The 18,779-nt window shown below is 43.3% G+C and overlaps 1 protein-coding gene across 2 annotated transcripts in view; it reads right to left on the reverse strand.

The window, feature by feature from the left end:
• The window catches only part of LOC126484212 (H/ACA ribonucleoprotein complex subunit 4), an 86,765-nt gene that overhangs the window by 32,558 nt on the left and 35,428 nt on the right, over positions 1-18,779 (reverse strand). For both annotated transcript variants that reach the window (XM_050107625.1, XM_050107624.1), the window contains 3 exons: positions 9,163-9,283; positions 8,960-9,078; positions 5,769-5,872 (listed from right to left, as the gene is read on the reverse strand). In XM_050107625.1, the coding sequence (XP_049963582.1) occupies positions 5,769-5,872; positions 8,960-9,078; positions 9,163-9,283 (344 nt within the window). The remainder of the gene's footprint in view (positions 1-5,768; positions 5,873-8,959; positions 9,079-9,162; positions 9,284-18,779) is intronic.

Raw genomic sequence — 18,779 nt, forward strand, 5'->3', positions numbered from 1 at the left:
CAACAGAAGAAGGAGTAAAACTGTTGAAGGTGCTTGTGAAAGCAGCCCAGCTGGCTTTCTTGCTTTCTTTAATAACACGACGACGCTGCGCACGTAATCGTTTATAATTGATACAATTCACCACTGTAGGATGGCGTTTAAAGGTGCGTAAAGCACGTCGACGAGCACGTAAAGCGTCTCTACATGCTGCGGTCCACCAGGGGACCAGTACACGACATGGAGAAGAAGTAGTGTGAGGAATGGAATATTCATCAGCAGCAGTGAGAATGACTTCCGTGAGATGTGCGACCTGACTATCGCAGCTTGTGAAGGTTTGATCCTAAAAGGTCGCCCTGGAAGAGAAGAGCCCCCAGTCTGCTTTGGAGATGTTCCAACTAGTTGAACACGGAGAGTGGGTATGATGCAGGAGATGGATAACACATGGGAAGTGGTCGCTCGAATTTGTATCAGAAAGTGCATACCACTCAAACCAGCGTCCAAGTTGGGTAGTACATATAGAGACGTCTAAATGGGAATAGGTGTGAGATGTGTCCGAAAGAAAAGTAGGGGCGCCAGTACCGAGGCAGACAAGATTGAGCTGGTTGAAAAGGTCTGCTAACAGGGAGCCCCTCGGGCAGGATGCTGGAGAGCCCCAAAGGGGATAGTGGGCATTGAAGACTCCAGTTAACAAAAATGGTGCAGGTAGCTGAGCAATAATTTGCATCATGTCTGCCCTGGTAATGGCAGAGGACGATGGGGTGTAAACGGTACAAATGGAAAATGTAAAAGTGGGGAGAGTAATTCGGACGGCAACTGCCTGCAGGCCGGTGTGTAATGTGATGGGATCGTAGTAAATATCATCCCGGACCAGCAACATAACCGCTCCACGAGCCGGAATACCTGCCACAGGGGGTAGGTCAAAACGCACAGAGGTGTAGTGTGCCAAGGCAATATGATCGCATGGACGTAGCTTCGTTTCCTGGAGGGCTACGACGAGCGGACGGTGCAAGCGGAGCAGCAACTTTAAGTCCTCTCGGTTGGAGCGAATGCTGCGAATGTTCCAGTGAATAAGTGCCATCGTGAGAAGAAAAGGAAGATGAAAGAAGGGGTCACCTCGAAGGCCACTGAGGGCCTGACTTCGAGCGAGCACTGTCGCCGCTATCAGTAGGCGGACAGTCATCGTCCATTGGTTCTATAGGTTCATCGGCCATCTTGTTGGGACGATTCCTTCTTGAAGGCCCACGCATCTGACTTCTGGGTCTTCGTCTTGGCAGAAGCTGATGAAGGTTCTCGTGTCTGAGGGGTGACGGGAGGAAGAGGAGACGTTGACTGCGCGATCTTAGCACTGGCCGAACGGAAGACCGTAGTGCTGAAGATCAGATCGTATGTCTGCATCGCCACCTCCTGGTAGTCCGAGGAGAGGCGAGGACAGTACTGTATTTCCCCGCTGGGAGCAGCGTGGGCTTCCTACTAGCAAATTGCTTGCAAGCAGCCGAGGTGGACACTTTCTCTTTGACCCGAATTTCTTGGATACAGTGTTCTTCCTTGTAGATGGGACAGTCGCGGGAGGACGCTGCATGGTCACCCTGACAGTTCACACAACGGGGAGACGGAGGTGGACAGTCACCCTCATGGGCATCCCTGCCACAAGTGACACATTTAGCCGCATTGGAACAAGACTGGCGAGTGTGATTAAAACACTGACACTGGTAGCAGCGCGTAGGTGTCGGGACATAGGGGCGAACAGAAATAACCTCGTAGGCCCGCTTTGATGCGCGACGGCAGCTGAACACTATCAAAGGTCAAGAAAAGTGTCCGGGTCGGTACAAGGTCATTGTTGACCTTTTCCATGACCCTATGGACAGCCGTCACACCCTGCTCAGCGAGGAAAGACTGAATCTCCTCGTCAGTCAATCCGTCGAGTGATCTAGTATATACCACTCCACGAGACGAATTCAAAGTGCGGTGAGCCTCCACCCGGACAGGGAACATATACAGGAGTGTGGCCCGAAGCAGTTTCTGTGCCTGAAAGGCGCTCTCAGTTTCTAGTAACAAGGTACCGTTACGTAACCTGGTATAAGACTTGACAGATCCGGCTATGGCATCTACGCCCTTCTGGATAACGAAAGGGTTGACAGAGGAAAAATCCTTTCTGTCCCCATATCGAGAAACTACGAGGAACTGTGGGGCAGGCGGTAGTACTTTTGTCACTGGTGGCTGGTCAAGTTTCCGTTTGTGGGCAGAAGTCGAGAGAGAAGAAGAGAAATCCATTGCGGAGGAATCCCCCATGATTGCCAGCGTCTCCGATGGCGTGCTCCTTCTTTATGGGGACCCTCTCAGAGGGCACTCCCGCCTTAGGTGAATGTTTACACCTCAGGTCACACCTCCCGAGAAACAGACGGAGGGACCAATCGGCATGGTCAGAAGGTATCAGCTCAGGCAATCACCTCTCCCTGGGCCTGGCCTTTACCAGGGGTACGTGTGTGCCTTACTTGTCTACCCAGGGTGGGGAATTACGTTACCCCGTCACCGGCTACGCGTGCGAACGCGTGGGTCGGCCTTCAGGCGCGCACAGGGACGAAGGAAGAAGAGGAAAAAGAAGAGAGAGAGGGGGAGAGAGGACAGACTGTCTCAAACGCCAAGGTGGAGACCAGAGAAGGCAAGGAGAAGAAGGCAAGGGAAAGAGTAAGTAAGACAGTGAGATGGAGAAGAAGAAAGAAAGGAACCAACCAAAGGAAGGAAGAAACAAGAAGAAGGGAAAAACCAAAATGACCGCAAATATAGGTCGTGGGACCGTCTGTCTCCGGACGCAGGCGCTAACTACCCCCTTGACGGGAGGGACTCCTTTTAGTCGCCTCTTACGACAGGCAGGAATACCTCGGGCCTATTCTAACCCCCGGACCCGCAGGGGGGAGGTTAGGGGTGGGGGATGGTAAAGTGCTGTTTGTGGGAGAATACAGGAATGGGGTGGAGAGAGGGTAGAGCGGCTAGGCGCAGTCAGGAAGTTAGGCAGAGGGCACAGGGAGGGGGGGGGGGGGCAGTGGAGAAGTAGGGAATTAAAAGGACTTAGTGCGCTGATGGAATAGAGGGCTGCATAGTGGCAGAGTGGCAACAGGGAAGAGAATAATGGGTGTAGGATAATAACTAACGAAGGTTGACGCCAGGAGGGTTACGCGATGTAGTATATACTGCAGGGACAATTCCCATCTGCGCAATTCAGAAAAGCTGGAGTTGATAGGAAGAATCCAGACTGCACAGGCTGTGAAGCAGTCACTGAAATGAAGGTTGTGTTGGGCAGTGTCTCAGCAACAGGGTGGTCCAGCTGTTTCTTGGCCACAATTTGTTGGTGGCTATTCAAGCGGACAGACAGCTTGTTGGTTGTCATGCTCACGTGAAACACAGCACAATTGTTCCAGCTTAGCTTGTAGATCACATGACTGGTTTCGCAAGTAGCCCTGCCACTGATAGGACAGGAGATGCTTGTGACCGGATTGGTGTAGGTGTTGGTGGGAGGATGTGTGGGACAGGTCTAGCATCTAAATCTATCACAGGGATATGAGCCATGAGGCAAGGGGTTGGGAGCAGGTGTGGTGTAGGGATGGACAAGGAGTGGGCAAAGGAATATCACTGTGGGATGGGTGGAAAGGATTGTTGGTAGGACATTCCTCATTTCAGGACATAAGACAGGTAGTCAAAATGCTGGCAGAGAATGTAATTCTACTGCGCAAGTCTGGGTGGTACTGAGGAGTCACAAGGGGAATGATCCTTTGTGGCCGGATAGTGGGAGGTGACTGGAGAGATAAGCCACAGGATTTCTGTTTGTGTACAAGGGTGGAGGGGGGGGGGGGGGGGGGGAGGTATATATTAAGAGGGACTGCTAGTCTCTACAGATGCAACGACCATGGGTGGCTAAGCTGTATGGAACGATCTTCTTGGTATGGAATGGGTGGCAGCTGTCAAAATGGAGGTATAGCTGGTGGATGGTAGGTTTGATATGGATGGAGGCACTACTGTAGCCATCACTGAGGTGGAGATCAACATCAAGGAAGGCTGCTTGTTAGGTCGAAGAGGACAGGTGAAGTGAATGGGGGAGAAGGTGTTGAGGTTCTGGACAAATGTGGATAGAGTGCCCTCAACCTCAATCCAGATCATGAAGATTTCATCAATGAACATGAATCAGATGAAATATTTTGGGCTCTAGATGGTTAGATAGGATTCCTCTAGCTGGCCCATGAATAGTTGTCTGTCCGCATGAATGGCTACCTACAGACTGAAGCCAAGTAACAGTCAGACCACTAAACACCGAGTACGCTCCCCAAGGTAACAGTCTCCATTTTAATGACTGTTTCACAGCCTGTGCCATATGGATCCTTTGTACCAACACTGACTTTTCTGAATTGCAAAGGTGGGAACTCTCCCTGCAGTATATCATGCGTTCCCTGGCCTCAACCTTCATCTGTCATTGTCCTACATCCACCTATCCCCTTCCCTGTTCGCATTCTGCCACTAAACAGCCCTGTATTCCACCAACACACTCACAGTCTTTTTACTTCTCTACTTTTCCACTGCCTCTCCCCCTCTGCTCCCCTGCTTTCCATCTGCCCTCCCAGCTGAATCTAGTTGCCCTACCCTATCTTCATCTCGTCCCAGTATGTTCCCACAAACAGCACTTCACCCTCCCCCTCACCACCAGAGCCGCCTCCTCACGTCTACCACCACCAGGACTATTTCTCCCATTGTGCACCGCTGCTCGCAGTCTGGCCTCGACAGTGAGAGACTGGTCGTGTGCTAGTGTGTGTGTGTGTGTGTGTGTGTGTGTGTGTGTGTGTGTGTGTGCTAGTGTGTGTGTGTGTGTGTGGAGGGGGGGGGTCTATTTTTGACAAAGGCCTTGTTGGCTGAAAGCTTATTGTGTGACAGTATTTTTGTTGTGCCTATCTGCGACTCAGCATCTCAGCTATGTAGTGAGTAGCAATCTATCCTTGTCATAGTATTGTCATTATTAGTGATAATCTGCAATTTTTCAATGCCATACAACACAGAAGCTAGTATTTCTAGACAAAAAAGAATAGGATGTTTTTCATAGGAAATGTACTGTAGTTTAATTTTGTACTGACAAACATTTTTGCTATAATTTTCGAGTTATTCAAGAAAAACATAAAAAGTGAGCTTTGAACACCTCCCCCCCCCCCTCCCCCCCTCCTGCCTCCATGCTCACACTCTCTGCCTTTCATCCTCCACCAGCATCTCTGCATCCAGTCCCCATCATGTCACTGCTTGCTACCACAGCAGCACATCTTCCCCCCACACAATGCCTCCTAGTTACCACAACCACCCACCTTGGGTTACTGCAGCTGCTGCTTGGCACCGGTACAACCCACAGTCGGCTCCAAGACGGTAGCCGTGTGTGTGTGTGTGTGTGTGTGTGTGGTTTTCCTTCTGCTTCTGGAGGAGGACTTTGTGTGAAAGGTGAAACCAATTTATCCCTTTCATAGTTACGAGAAACAAAAATTATGTAGGCCACTGTCTGCCTTTATGTTTTCCATTTGTCTTGAGAAAACCCTGGAAAACAACGTAATCAGAATTGCTAATCTGAACTGAAACTTAGCAGTTCCTGAATAAGCGTAGTTGCTCATTAAGCTTTATCATCAGCTTTACATTAAATTGACTTCATATTTCTTTTCAATTAAAAATATTTAATATATTTTAAATCACCTACCATAAACCTGTTCACTTGACATCTGAAAAAAAGGGAGGAAGCAATATTTTACCTTACAATCTCTTGTCCTCACCTGTAATCTTCATACTCATTTAGCCATTCACCAGGAGTTTTATCATTGGGCTTTCCATATTTGTCCAGAAGACCTTGCTTAATCATGTTCTTCTTCAGTGATGCCTACAATCAGGAAAACAAAGGCTAATTACTACAGAGAGAACCAGTGATAAATGTCAAATAATTCACTTATTTACTATTTCAATACAACAACATTAGAAAAAGTGCTGAAAATCAATTCGTCAATACAAGTAACAATTCTGGATGCACTAAATCCCAGTCAGACTGAATTTGATCAAAATTCAATTTTGTTGCAGCTGGCCTATGCTGGGTCATCGCTGCCATGAAAAAGAGCTGAGACTTACATTGTAGTAAGACGATCAGTTTGCACTCTGCTGTCTTCTTGTGAACACTATTCTGTTATGTTTATTATTTCATTTCATTATTTCTCTCATAAATCAGTACTCCTTGTGGATGAGACACAATCAGCTTTTAGTTTGAGTAAATATTTTGCAGAGTATCAAATTATGATGTACTGTATTACAGTTTTGCATGCTGTGTTTAGAAAATTACTGTGCACTGGATTACAGATTTAGATTACGTCGGAAGTTCAAAACAAAGTTGGCAGAATGTTTTTTTCATATTTACAAGACTGTTTTTAAATTTGTTCTACTGTTGCACAACATTTAACTGTTTCATTCTGCTGATGAAAGCCACATAATTTGTTCATAAACTATGGCACTTTCCACAAAGGAACACTTCTTATTTTTGAACATATATTTCAACAAGGTGACAAATACAAAGATTTAGTGCAGGAAGCATCTGATGAATAATTCCCAGAAAGAGCCGTACATCATTGTAAAGCGGTTTGTCGACTTTGAGAAATTTCGAGGGGCAGGCTCAGTGTTAGGTGCCAAATGAACCAGAAGACAACCTAAACTAAACAGAATGGTTGGATATTTCTGACTACACAGCAGAGCCCAGCAAAATAATTGCTAAACTTGGCAAAAGAAAATGTTATTGGGCTTTAAATCACACAGGGTGGTTAGGTAAACAATGAAATTGCTCCCGAATTAAGAGACAGCAGTGTATGAATTGAAAGATGCGGATTGTAAAAAATCAAATCAGTACTGCAAATGGTCACATTTTACTGAGTAGAATACCATTTATATTCTTGATGTCACCTTCTATACAGATGACACCATGGTCCATCTTTCTGGCCACGTTAACACACAATTCTGGTCACATGAGATTCCTTGAGTTGTGTTTGAAACGTCACTGCATGATCAGAGAACTGGAATCTGGGTATCAATATCCAGTGGGCACACTATTAGACTTTTTTAAAAAAAAAATCCATGAACAGAAAACAAACTCCATCCGTAAGGCACCCCACCACAGTATATAATTTCTACAGAAGGTATCTGACCAAGTGAGTGCAGCCAAAAGTCACTAGGCAACTACAATATATACTGTTTACGATAAATCCAGACTTTTTACACAACAATAATCCATTACTTCCCCTTATTTTTAATTTACATACAAAATAAGCACTTATTTTGTTCGTGAATAAATTTTAAAGGCTTTAAATATTCAGCTCAAAAAAATTATGGGGGACAACATTTTAAACACCTGCATTACATTTCAAGAATGTTTGGAGTGAAACAGATTTTTGATCTGGAAAGTAAAACCTTTAACAAAAATGTACAGATCCTGTTCTCCTCTCATCACACATCTTGATGCTATGACCAGAAATTCATCAGAATGTCATAATCCAAAGTGGAAACTTCTTCACTTAAGTCACATGATGTGCAAAAAGAAAAATTTGCATATCTGCCAGACCCTTTACGTGCCTGTATTACTGCCTCATATCTTCGAGGCATGCTCCTGGCATGTATGCAAACACATTCTTGTGAACTTTTTCCTTTCTCCTCAATAAAGACCTCTGCGACTTGTTCAAGAGTCTGAGGCGCCATAGGACAGGCTCCAAGTCATCTGTCCGGGTTATCACATAGATGCTGAATAGGACTGAGGTCAGGAGTCAGACTGGGTCAGTCTCACATTTGAATCGAGAGGTCCTGTAACGCTACCACGTTGGCTGCTGCTGAATGCACTCTCACACTGTCTTGTTGCTGGGTGAACTGGTGACCCAGCACAACTATATTGTGCATACCATAAGCCAGTACACTCTTGTTGATGTACCTTTAAGTGTAACGTCGGTCTATGAATATCTGACGGTCTGATCGACCATCAATAGTGACACCAACCCAGCCACGACAAAACGACAGCCAAACCTGTACATTTTCTGGACCACTCCATTGTCACATTTATAGTGACAACAACATACATGTACACACCCATCACACTGTGTCAGATGAACACGAGACTCATCTTTAAACAATACATTGTGCCAATGCCCACATTTCTCAGCAAATCGAAGTCTATCTTTCACATGCCGAGCAGTTAATTGAGGGATGTGAGGAAGTCGTCTTGGTCTTAAAGCAGTCTCTCCGAGTCTGTTGTGTGTTGTCTGACCACTGACACTACAACCAGCTGCTGCTCTTCGATCTTTTTTGTTGGTCCCTGGCAGTTGCAATGTGCCAGCAGAGGTAACAATTACCTACATAACTGTCATCTCTAGGAGATTTTCCATTTTCTTACTTGCCCTGGCTGTCTTATATATGTACCAGTTTCATGAAATCATTTCTGATCCTCCCGACAACAGAGAAAGCTACATTAAGCTCTGCAGACACTGCACAAATAGGCCAATCTTCCTGCAGCAATGTCACTGCCCAAACACATTCTGTCTCAGTCAGATGCCTGACGCTGACTGATGAAATGTACACAAAGACTGCAGAGACACACTCACTACTTACATTCATTAGGTGGCAGAGACACTGCTCATCCATTTCACTCTTAGGCGCAGCATGATACTTTTGAATACCACCAATAAGACATGGCTTTCAAATGTATTGCGGAGGATTAGTCTCATTACTAAAACACTTCGGAAGACAAAGAGTAACAGTATGTATATTAATCACAGACTACATACATGGTATATTATCACATTCTTGTCCCTCTAATTGTTTTGAGCAGTGATATGTGTGTCCCTTGTCATAAATATAAACAAAAATTAGAGAGGTCTAGAACCTTCTACCACAAAATACATCTGTAGGACACCAGGCAGGTATAGTTAATGGAACTAATCTATACCTTAGGTCCCAGACCCCACTTCCTGGGGTATGTGTCCCGATCCATGATAACACGTTTTATCTTGGCAACAACGCCGTGGTCACAACTTGCAATAGTAGCAGTAGTCATTAGAGCAATGCCTGAAAAAACAAAACTCCACACTTAATTAGAGTAATCTACAAAAAGAAACAACAAGTTTTCTGATTGGAAGTGATAACTCTCACCCAGCGCAATAGCTTCTCCCTTTGTTGTAACAATAACAACTTCCATGTTAAGCTCAATGCCATCTTCATAACGGAGAACTCCAGGAAGCATTATTTTAGCACCATAGCAAACAGCATTCACCTGTAAAAAATAGATAGGAGAAATCAGGAATACGAATAGAAACCATCTGTTTGCACGGACTTATGATTTCACTGTACTACTATATAAAGGGTGCATATTTGATGGAATCAGCCATTTATTTCACAAGATTAAATTAAGAATCCGCTTTAGAGTGGAGAATACGACTGGATGGAAGGATGGTTGGTTGGATGGATGGGGGCCAAACAGTGAGGTCATCAGTCCCATGATCTAAGATGCCAGAAATCAAGGGAGGAACGACACAAACAGCAGTCCAGTTACGGGGAAGGGATAATGGGCAAACATGGGGGAAAATGGACATCATGGCAGCAAAAAGAGGAAAGAAGAGGAATGGGGTTGGTGTGAGCGAGAACCGTTCAATGAAGCACAAGGCCTAACAGACTGCCATCAACTCCACAGTAAACCACATACACGTGGCAGGCAAGAGATGGTGTTCCATGCCAAGAGAAGACATATCCCACATTGATCGGTAGATTTAGAGCCATCAGTGTAAGAAACAATGACATCCCGAAACACACATAAGAGTGTTTGGAACAAACAATGGAACACCATTGGAGCATTGGAGGCTTTCGGACCCCAGGCTAAGAAATTTACTAAAAGGGGATGGTCAGTAGAGAATATGGGGAAGAGGACTAGGAGCGGAGATGGAAGTCACGGCGGAGAGAAGTGAGACAAAGCCCAGTCAGTAAACCGATCCGAGGGCAGGCAGCAGGCTGGTGACAGCCCGAAGCCAAGAAAAGAACAGAATAGGACAGGTGTGTAGGGGAAGAGGGGACAGTGATGGCATAGGAAACCAGGAGCTGGGACCATGAAATCAGTCGCACGATCTGAGGCGCCTTGTCACAATTCACATGGCTGTACGTCGGGAAGACGTGCCCGAAATGTAAGCACTGAAAGCACCAAACACACCTCATGGGTGGCAGGATGCATGCCATCACATCACATCACATCACATCACATCACACTGATAACACACAACCTCGTTCTAGGGAAGGTACCTCCCTCAAAAGCCAGAAAAAATAGCCCAGTATCGGCATGATTTCCCTTACGACCCTTCAGCACATGCCAAACAAAATGAAAACTCCATCGCTCCAGATTGATCCAGAGTTTCTCATTGTTTGAAGGATGAGATCCCTATGTAAAATGACTCCTTCAACCATATTCAAAGACTGGTGAGGTGTAATGGACACCAGGACATCGCCAAGATGATCACAAGCACGAAGGGCTGCAGATTGGGCGGCAGAAGTAGTTTTAATCACCAGTAAACCCGCCAGCATCATACTGAAAGACTCCACGCTGCCAAACTTGTCTTGATAGTTTCCACAGGAAACAAAAGATTTGTGGCGATGAATGTATCACTGTCGGTCTTAGTACAGACCAGGTAGCGGGCAATGTGTTTCACCCTAAGCCGGCAAGCCTGGCCCTCTTCCCTGAGAGCAGCCATGGAAGGAAAGGCCGTAAGGTCATAAGCATTCAATGATCCATTACCAACCACAGAGATGGCCAGATTTTTGGAACTTTATACGTTTCATATCCAAAGAATCTGCTCTGATACCGTCCACTCTGATCAAGGGCCTCTTCCCATTGGCGTCACCAGACACAGGGAGAGCCGTCTGGCATAGTGGCCATTGCCTGGAGTTCCAATGGTCCAGAATGACAAGCAACCTCTGCTATGCGTATCTGGAGGGGCAACAGCTCAGCTATCAGTAGTGTGATCCCTGTGTTGTCAGGAGGGCTCAGCCAGATATGTACACAACAACCACACCACACAAACTGGCTAAACGCACTGATGACCTAGCGGACTGGAGGGGGGCTGTGGCGGGAAAGGAAGAGAGGAGACAAATCCATGCCATAGACACTAGGGAGGAAGTTCTTCCTAGAAGTCGAGGTCAATCCACAAAGTGGGACCAAAAATGCCAAAAAGGAAGGATGAAACAGAAAAGGCAAGGGGAACAAAACCACAAGGAATACAAGAAATGGGTGGATAGTCAGGCCAACTTAAGTAAGAACAAGAAGAGAGGGGAAGGAGGAGGCAGTGGGGAAGGAGCAAGGATGAGGAGGGAAGGGCACGGGGAACGAAGTGCAGACCAGAAAGCTCTGGGCCCCATGGGCACCACACATGAACTCACAAAAGAGCCATGAGCCCCGGGGGAGGGGAATACGACAGTATTTATAATCAGGTGTCAGACTTCAGAGCATCAACTGTGATCAAGTGTGTGTGGGACAGATTGAAAGCAAAGATTCAGGAAACATACTTATTTGAGTGACATAATCACTCATCTTTTGGTCTCACCCAAGACAACAAAAACAGACTGCAGGAGACATTAAGAATCACCTTATGGTCCGACATGAAGCAAATAAAATGAGATTACTTGGTGTTATGGGGAAAGAGAAATACACAGACACATTTATTTACATACAGGTATTACTCTTAATTAATTGAAGGAATTGAGGAATAGGAGTTTCATAAAAGATTTTAAAAATTAGCAGCCAAGATACACAGTGGGGAGACAGTTTGTGATTACTATTCAGTCACATTTGGTGTTATTATATAAATTTTGAACTACTAATTTAGCTTGAAAGTATTAAACCAAGAGGCGGCTTTATGTTCAAATGACCAGTTACTTTGGATTCTGTGTAAATTATATTTCAGGTGCCTATTATGAATTACATTAACAATTATAGCCCACTTTTCATGCACATAACACTGATTCTGGTAACTATTAGTGCCAATTGTTGGCACTCAACAACAACGGTTAATGAACGGGTCAGTAATGCATAATATTTAGATTTTATATAACCCATTTCATATTTTACTGCATTATATTGCTTAAGTAACCTGCATCACTGCAGCTCAGATTTCAATTGGATATTTGTGCTGATACTGACAGATGGATATGATTGCTTACTTTTTAAAAATGCACCTTAGTTGCAAATAACCCCAAGTAATTGAACAGGTCGCTGAACAGGTTGCAAGCAGGAATGGTCAATATTCAGGGACATGACAGGAATGATCATTCGAAGCAAAAAAGTTTAGTAAACATGTGTTCTAAAATGCACACCTCAAGAGCTCTGTTCAGTAGATCTGGCACATACTGCACTCACAATTGCTAAATTGCAAAACATGAAACATTTTGACTCCACCATCCACTTGTTTCCAGAAGACTTTAGTGTTTATGATATATGATGCTGGTACAGTGAGGCAAGTTGTTACTGGTTGACTGCGTGAGACGTATCAACTTACATCATAGAGCACTACATGGCATAGATTCAGTACAACTGGTCTTGTGCTGAAATTAGCATGAACTGTTGGTTCTATCTGTTAAGTTAATGTGTTCAAGGAGGTGTATTTCTTCTTTGAACCTAAATGGAGGGCAGTTTAGAATGAAATACCAAGAATATCTCTCTGCACTGAAATGATCTACACTCTTGGCATTATGGCTGAATCTTGTAGCCACCAGCATGAGAAAGCCACTTTCCTGCAAATTATCCATCATGGTGCCCTCACTGACTGGAGGATGTCACCATGGGCACCACCCTGCCACACCAACAGCTGCTTGAAGTCCCCTTGCACCAAACATGACTAACACATACTCCTCTGAGTGCAAGGGGAACTTTCAGCATCTACAGTGCACTGCTTGCACTTTAAGGGAGGGGATAGTGGGCAGGCAGATACAGGGTGTATACGGAGACAAGGAAAAAAAAATCCCGGATTTCTCCCGGATATCTCGTTTGAAAAATATGCTTTTTCCCAGGCAAAAATACACGTTTTCTGTGCTAAGTGATAGTACAGTGTGTAAACTTTTAGATGGCAGACCTTTCCCTAATCCTGAATCGGTAGAAGTCAGTAAACGTCGGGAGGCTTCGGTAGGCACGCAGTTTCGACTGCTGCCAACATTACGTAGCTGACTGTGTTGTACAAAGTAGCCATTGTCGCCTGCTTCGTTATTGTTTTGCGCTGTACTGTTCTGCGTGTTTTTATTGTGCAGTGTGCTAAACATTATCAAAATGAGTGAAGAGGCAGTTTCTGGCCCATCTCGAAAGTCACCAACAACCCCTACCGGTAGGCCTATGGTTAGAAGGAAACTAGTATTACGTAGCGATGCTCGCAAAATTATATTGCGTGTGATTGAATGCTGCGAATGGGAATATTTTAATGTACACGACGATTTCAGTTTCGTTTACGAACAACATTTAAAGCGAGTTTTACTTCCAAGCCTTTCGTCTGCTTTCGTGTAAGCATGACGCGCAATTTGTAGTGTCGGCACTGCAACTGGTAGGCGTGCCTTGTCCCCCCAACGGCTCCTCTCCCCTCCCCTCGCCAGCCAATGCTTGCTTCCTCTTCTCCCCGCACTCCCCTCACAACTCTGCCGTCTTACAGTTAACATACTGTAGGTTTTCCATAGATTTTCCCTCAGAACTGTACAACTTATCAATCCTTTTAATGGTTAACGTTTTATACAATCGCGTAGAACTTCCCGGAAAAAAATAGAAAAGACGAGGCAGAGAAGTTTTGGGGAGACTTTTAATGGGGAAAAAAAGAAAAAGGAGAGAAGATTTGAATAGACCTTTGATTTGCAGCAACATATACGCTGCATATTTTCGTATTACGAAAGTATAAATTCGAATTGCACCTAACACAGCGCGTTAGTTTCCGGAGCATTGAAACCAAGGTTGAGATGTCCTTTTGTAAGCAAGTCATAGCTCAAGCCACGAGATCTCGCCAGCCGATGACAGCAGCTATTCAGAGCATAGGACACGTATTATAGTCAGCCAAAAGCAAGATCACTGGTTACATAGCGCGAACATACAAGAGGAAAAGTTAACGGTTTACATTAAAGTACACAGTACCGTATCTCTACAAGAAAAACTAAGCTTTCACATATAATATTGGTCTCTAAGATTAACACTCTACAACAGAAGCTAAGCTTTCACATGTAATATTGATCTTTTTTTGCATGTGTTATACTTTAAGATACATCACACAAATGTGCCAGTAAATTTAAAATTATGACGTAAATGTCTCGTGGCTCGATATTCTTGTGAGCGGATGGTCCTCAAACTGTTCAGTTTCGAATGCTCTGTGATTGAGATATCCATCCCACTTTCGCATACGTAACATAATTCATCTTGCATAAAATGAAATTTACTTTGCAAGTAACGCTTTCTAACCACCGTTCGCAATACTATCCGGAGACTGTTAGAAATAGGTTCAATTACCAGTTGCCAGAGAGCGCCAGAAAACAGGCACTATTGTGCGTGTGCAACTGCAGTGGTGTAGGAAGCCCATGTTCTTGCGTATAAAGCACCAAGAGAGCTTACATTACACCATAAAAGAAACAGGGCAACAGAGGATACTCCAAAGAACATCGGAATTTCGTAAACCATACTAAAATGCATAATTCAGTTTGAAGTGCAAATTGGCTTTTTCCAGATTCACTATGAAGTAGGTCCCATCTGATATTAAGCTTTTCAGTGTGGTTTTTGGGATGTAAATTTTCTTGGAGTACGGGTACTCTACGATCTCATTTTTGGTTCTTTATTATGGCATTATGCCATACATGGCAGAAGATGATAACGTGCACTTGAAATTCAGCGAACAGTTGGAACAAGCCAATACTGTAGAATGAGACACTTCGTTTCAAATAAAATGATTGCCGCAGCGGAAAGATTAATCAAGCCAAATTTCATTAGCAAACTTGCAAAAATAACTTCAATGTTCTGCAAGGCGATTAATGCTTGACTGCTACTAACTTGGAAATAAAATAAAATCAGAAAACTGAAATTAAAAATATTTTTTTGCCCTCCGTAATTATGTGAATGTATTTTAATTCACTTGATAGATCCCGGCCACAGAAATCCGTTTTGTTTTCATTTGACGGGGGAACTGTACGCGAAGAGGAGCAGCGAAATCACTTAACGTAAACATGGGTCACGTGGAGGTTAACCCCCTCCCCACTACAACTCAGACTACTCTGTGCAAGCGCGAATCTGGCAGCTAGGGCACGCGAGAAAAATTTTTCTCGTTTGCATCTGGCTGCTTGTAGCTACTACCGATACAGCTAAAAGCCAAACTTCAAGTAGCGGGAAGCGGGAGAAGGTACTGCTTATACGCGAGTCAAATGCGCATGCGCAACAGACCGCTAGCAATTGGTCAAACGAACCTAAGGTGAACAGTTATGACGTCATGCTCTCAGCAAGCAGTTTATTGTTACGAAGAATTACAGTCTGCGCCATACAGCCTTTGACATATTTTTGCTATTTGCAGACGCTTGTGCGTGCACGGTGTTTTGTTACAAATTGCACATTTCCTTTGCCACTTAAGTTTTATTTTTTTCCCGTCTCGTTTATATTTTATTGCTGCAGTACCATTCTCCAGTAGCAGGATACAATAACATTCTTTACTAGAGAATCAGTTCTGCAGTCAAAATTACAAAAATTTAACTGAAAGCTAAAACAATGAAAAATTCCCGGAATTCTGAAAAATTCCTGGGTTTTTCCCGGTTTTCTCCCGGATGAAAAAATTCCTGGGTTTTTACCAAATTTCCCGGTTGTCCCAGGTCATATACACCCCGAGATAGGTCTGTGACCTGAAGACACAACACCCTCCGCACTCCAAACCCTCACTAATTGGCTATCATATTGAATCTGAGCACCTAATTAGATCCATTCACACAACCAGTGGTTAAGATAGCATTGCCCAGTGGGCAGAACATGCACCACATTGGGCTGTTGTGTTGCCGGTGAAAGCCTTTGACTTCATGCCTCTTCAGCGTTCAGAATGAGTGCGTGTTCCTTTCTGAAGAAGGCTTTGGCTGAAAGCTCAAATGTGTAACGGTGTTCTGTTGTGCCTGTCTGCAACTCAACGTGTCTCTCTCTCTCTCTCTCTCTCTCTCTCTCTCTCTCTCTCTCTCTCTCTCTCACACACACACACACACACACACACACACACACACACACACACACACACACACTGCAATACAAGTGTTTCATTTCTTTTATTCATGAAGCCTCTTCAATGGCCCGTAATATTTGTTTTAAGTATCTATATTGAGAAGGAAAGTTGCTACTCACCTTACAGCAGAGATGCTGAGTCACTGATAATCACAACAAAAAGACTATCACAAATAAAGCTTTCGGACATTAAGGCCTTTGTCAACAATAGACGACAAAAACAAACAGACACACACACAAACTGCAGTCTCAGTCAACTGAAACCAAACTGCCACACATATTGTTACATTCCATCTTGGATTTTCCATTGTTGGTTTTTCTGTATATAATGCATTCCATAGCAGTTACAAATATATTACTACATTATGTTCCCTCTTGTTTGTCATGTTAGAAACAACTTTTCCAGCCGAACTTATATGATTAGAATTATATATTAATACCTTCACCTGCTGACAGGGACAGGTGAAAATGTGTGCCCTGACCAGGACTCGAACCTGGGATCTCCTGCTTACATGGCAGATGCTCTCATCCATCTGAGCCACAGAGGGCACAGAGGATAGCGCAACTGCAGGGACTATCTTGCGCACGCCTCCCGTGAGACCCACATTCTCACCTTATATGACCATACACTACATTCGTAGTGTCCCTACTCTACTAATTTATATGACGTTAAATTTTCATTTGGTCTTTCTTACTTTTCTGATGATGTTAATCCAGACTGTTTAATTCTGGAGATGTATTCACTCAATCCACACACTCCAAATGGCTATTTTTTCAGTGGGTTCTTAACCACTTTTATTTCAACACTTCACCACTTCATTTCAGCAACTTATCATTGTGTACTGAATGTGTGTGTTTACAGTGTGTAGAGTTACCAACTGCCATTGTGTGTTTATCCTTCATCTTTTATTTTTATTCTGGTATCTAGGTGTAGTTCAATATTTGTTCATTTACTCTGTGTGTGTGTGTGTGTGTGTGTGTGAGAGAGAGAGAGAGAGAGAGAGAGAGAGAGAGAGAGAGAGAGAGAGAGAGAGAGGTGGATAAACGGATTGGCTTTTTTTAACTTTTTTAACCTCGTGTAACTTGCACTGCAAAACTTATTTCTAACATGAAAAACAAGAGAATAGCAAGACAAAATACAATGTAGCGTTTGTAACTAGTGAAGAATACATTTATTATATACACATTACAGGACACTGCATATGCTTCACAAATACAAGAAGTGATACACATGTGGCAAAGAACATACTGCCTTTCATTTAGCTGGAAATGATGGCATACATATTCATGAATATTATTAAGCAACTAAGAAATCATGTAAATGGGATGAAATGACAAAGTTAATATGTATTAACATGGCTAAATTGTTTGTGGTAATTTTCTTATTGGCAATTTCAGGAGGTTTACTACCATCAAAACTTTCTAAATGTGATAATGGAATGTCCTTGGCAGAATATATATGATGGCAGGACTGATGGTAATAGTTGAGGTGCTGAGGCATTGACAGACACAAACAACAAAGAGCATTCCTGGTTTTCAGGCAAATATTTCTTCTTCTTGCCAAGTGATAATAGTAACACAAACAGTTGCTAGCCAGTATAAATGGTGCCACCTTGGATGTGATTATTGGCTGTGTATGGTGTGTGTACTTTTTATTATACCCTTTTAATATTTGGCTTGATGGTGAATCTAGCATGCATATCACATATTCTCAACCAAAACCAAATAAGTATTTATTATGGATAAATGTTTATACTGCTTTGCCAGACCCAATTTTCAAATTCACTTGAAAATGACCTGGATGTGAAGGCTGAAAACAGTCATGAACATAAGTAAATATCATATTAGCAAAAGGAGTGGCAATTAATTACTCAATTAATAAATTAATTAATTTTACTTCACGTCAAGAGCACAATATGACATGTCCAGAAGCCAAGTGTCATTCCCCTGAGGATCGTATTTACTTTTATTTTTTCTATGTATCAAATTTACTTCTCTACCTATTAAAAAACCAGCCTCCTGCAACACAGGAAAGGATAGATTTGTAAATGTACGAGGAATAAATGGAATGGTTTCATTTATAAATTACATGATACATTTGCAATCTTTTTTTTATTAACAGCCAGATTTCCAAAATAACAAATTGAAGTAACGAACCACTGAGTAGGCAGATCTCCCAACTTATTTTTTTAAACAACTTATTAACACTTTTCCCCCCAAATGCACAGAGGGTAAAATTAGTCTCCAATGTAATGCATTATTGTTCCAAAAGTAGTTTTATGTTACACACAGCATAGAAAACCAGTGTTTTCTTTCTTTTTCAATATTTTTAATCTGGAACCCAGCATTTTAATAAAAATGACATTAATTTTTAGTTGTTGTCTGAATACTATTAACTTTTTGGTTAAAGGCAAAATCTAGGTATCCAGATGCACATTTTCTTTTCCTATTTCTGAATTTCAATAATGACAGAAAAGTTTTATCTGTCCTGCTTGGTTTCTATGGCATTCTTATGTTTTTACAG

The sequence above is a fragment of the Schistocerca serialis genome, chromosome 6, assembly GCF_023864345.2.
Source record: "Schistocerca serialis cubense isolate TAMUIC-IGC-003099 chromosome 6, iqSchSeri2.2, whole genome shotgun sequence".
NCBI lineage: Eukaryota > Metazoa > Arthropoda > Insecta > Orthoptera > Acrididae > Schistocerca > Schistocerca serialis.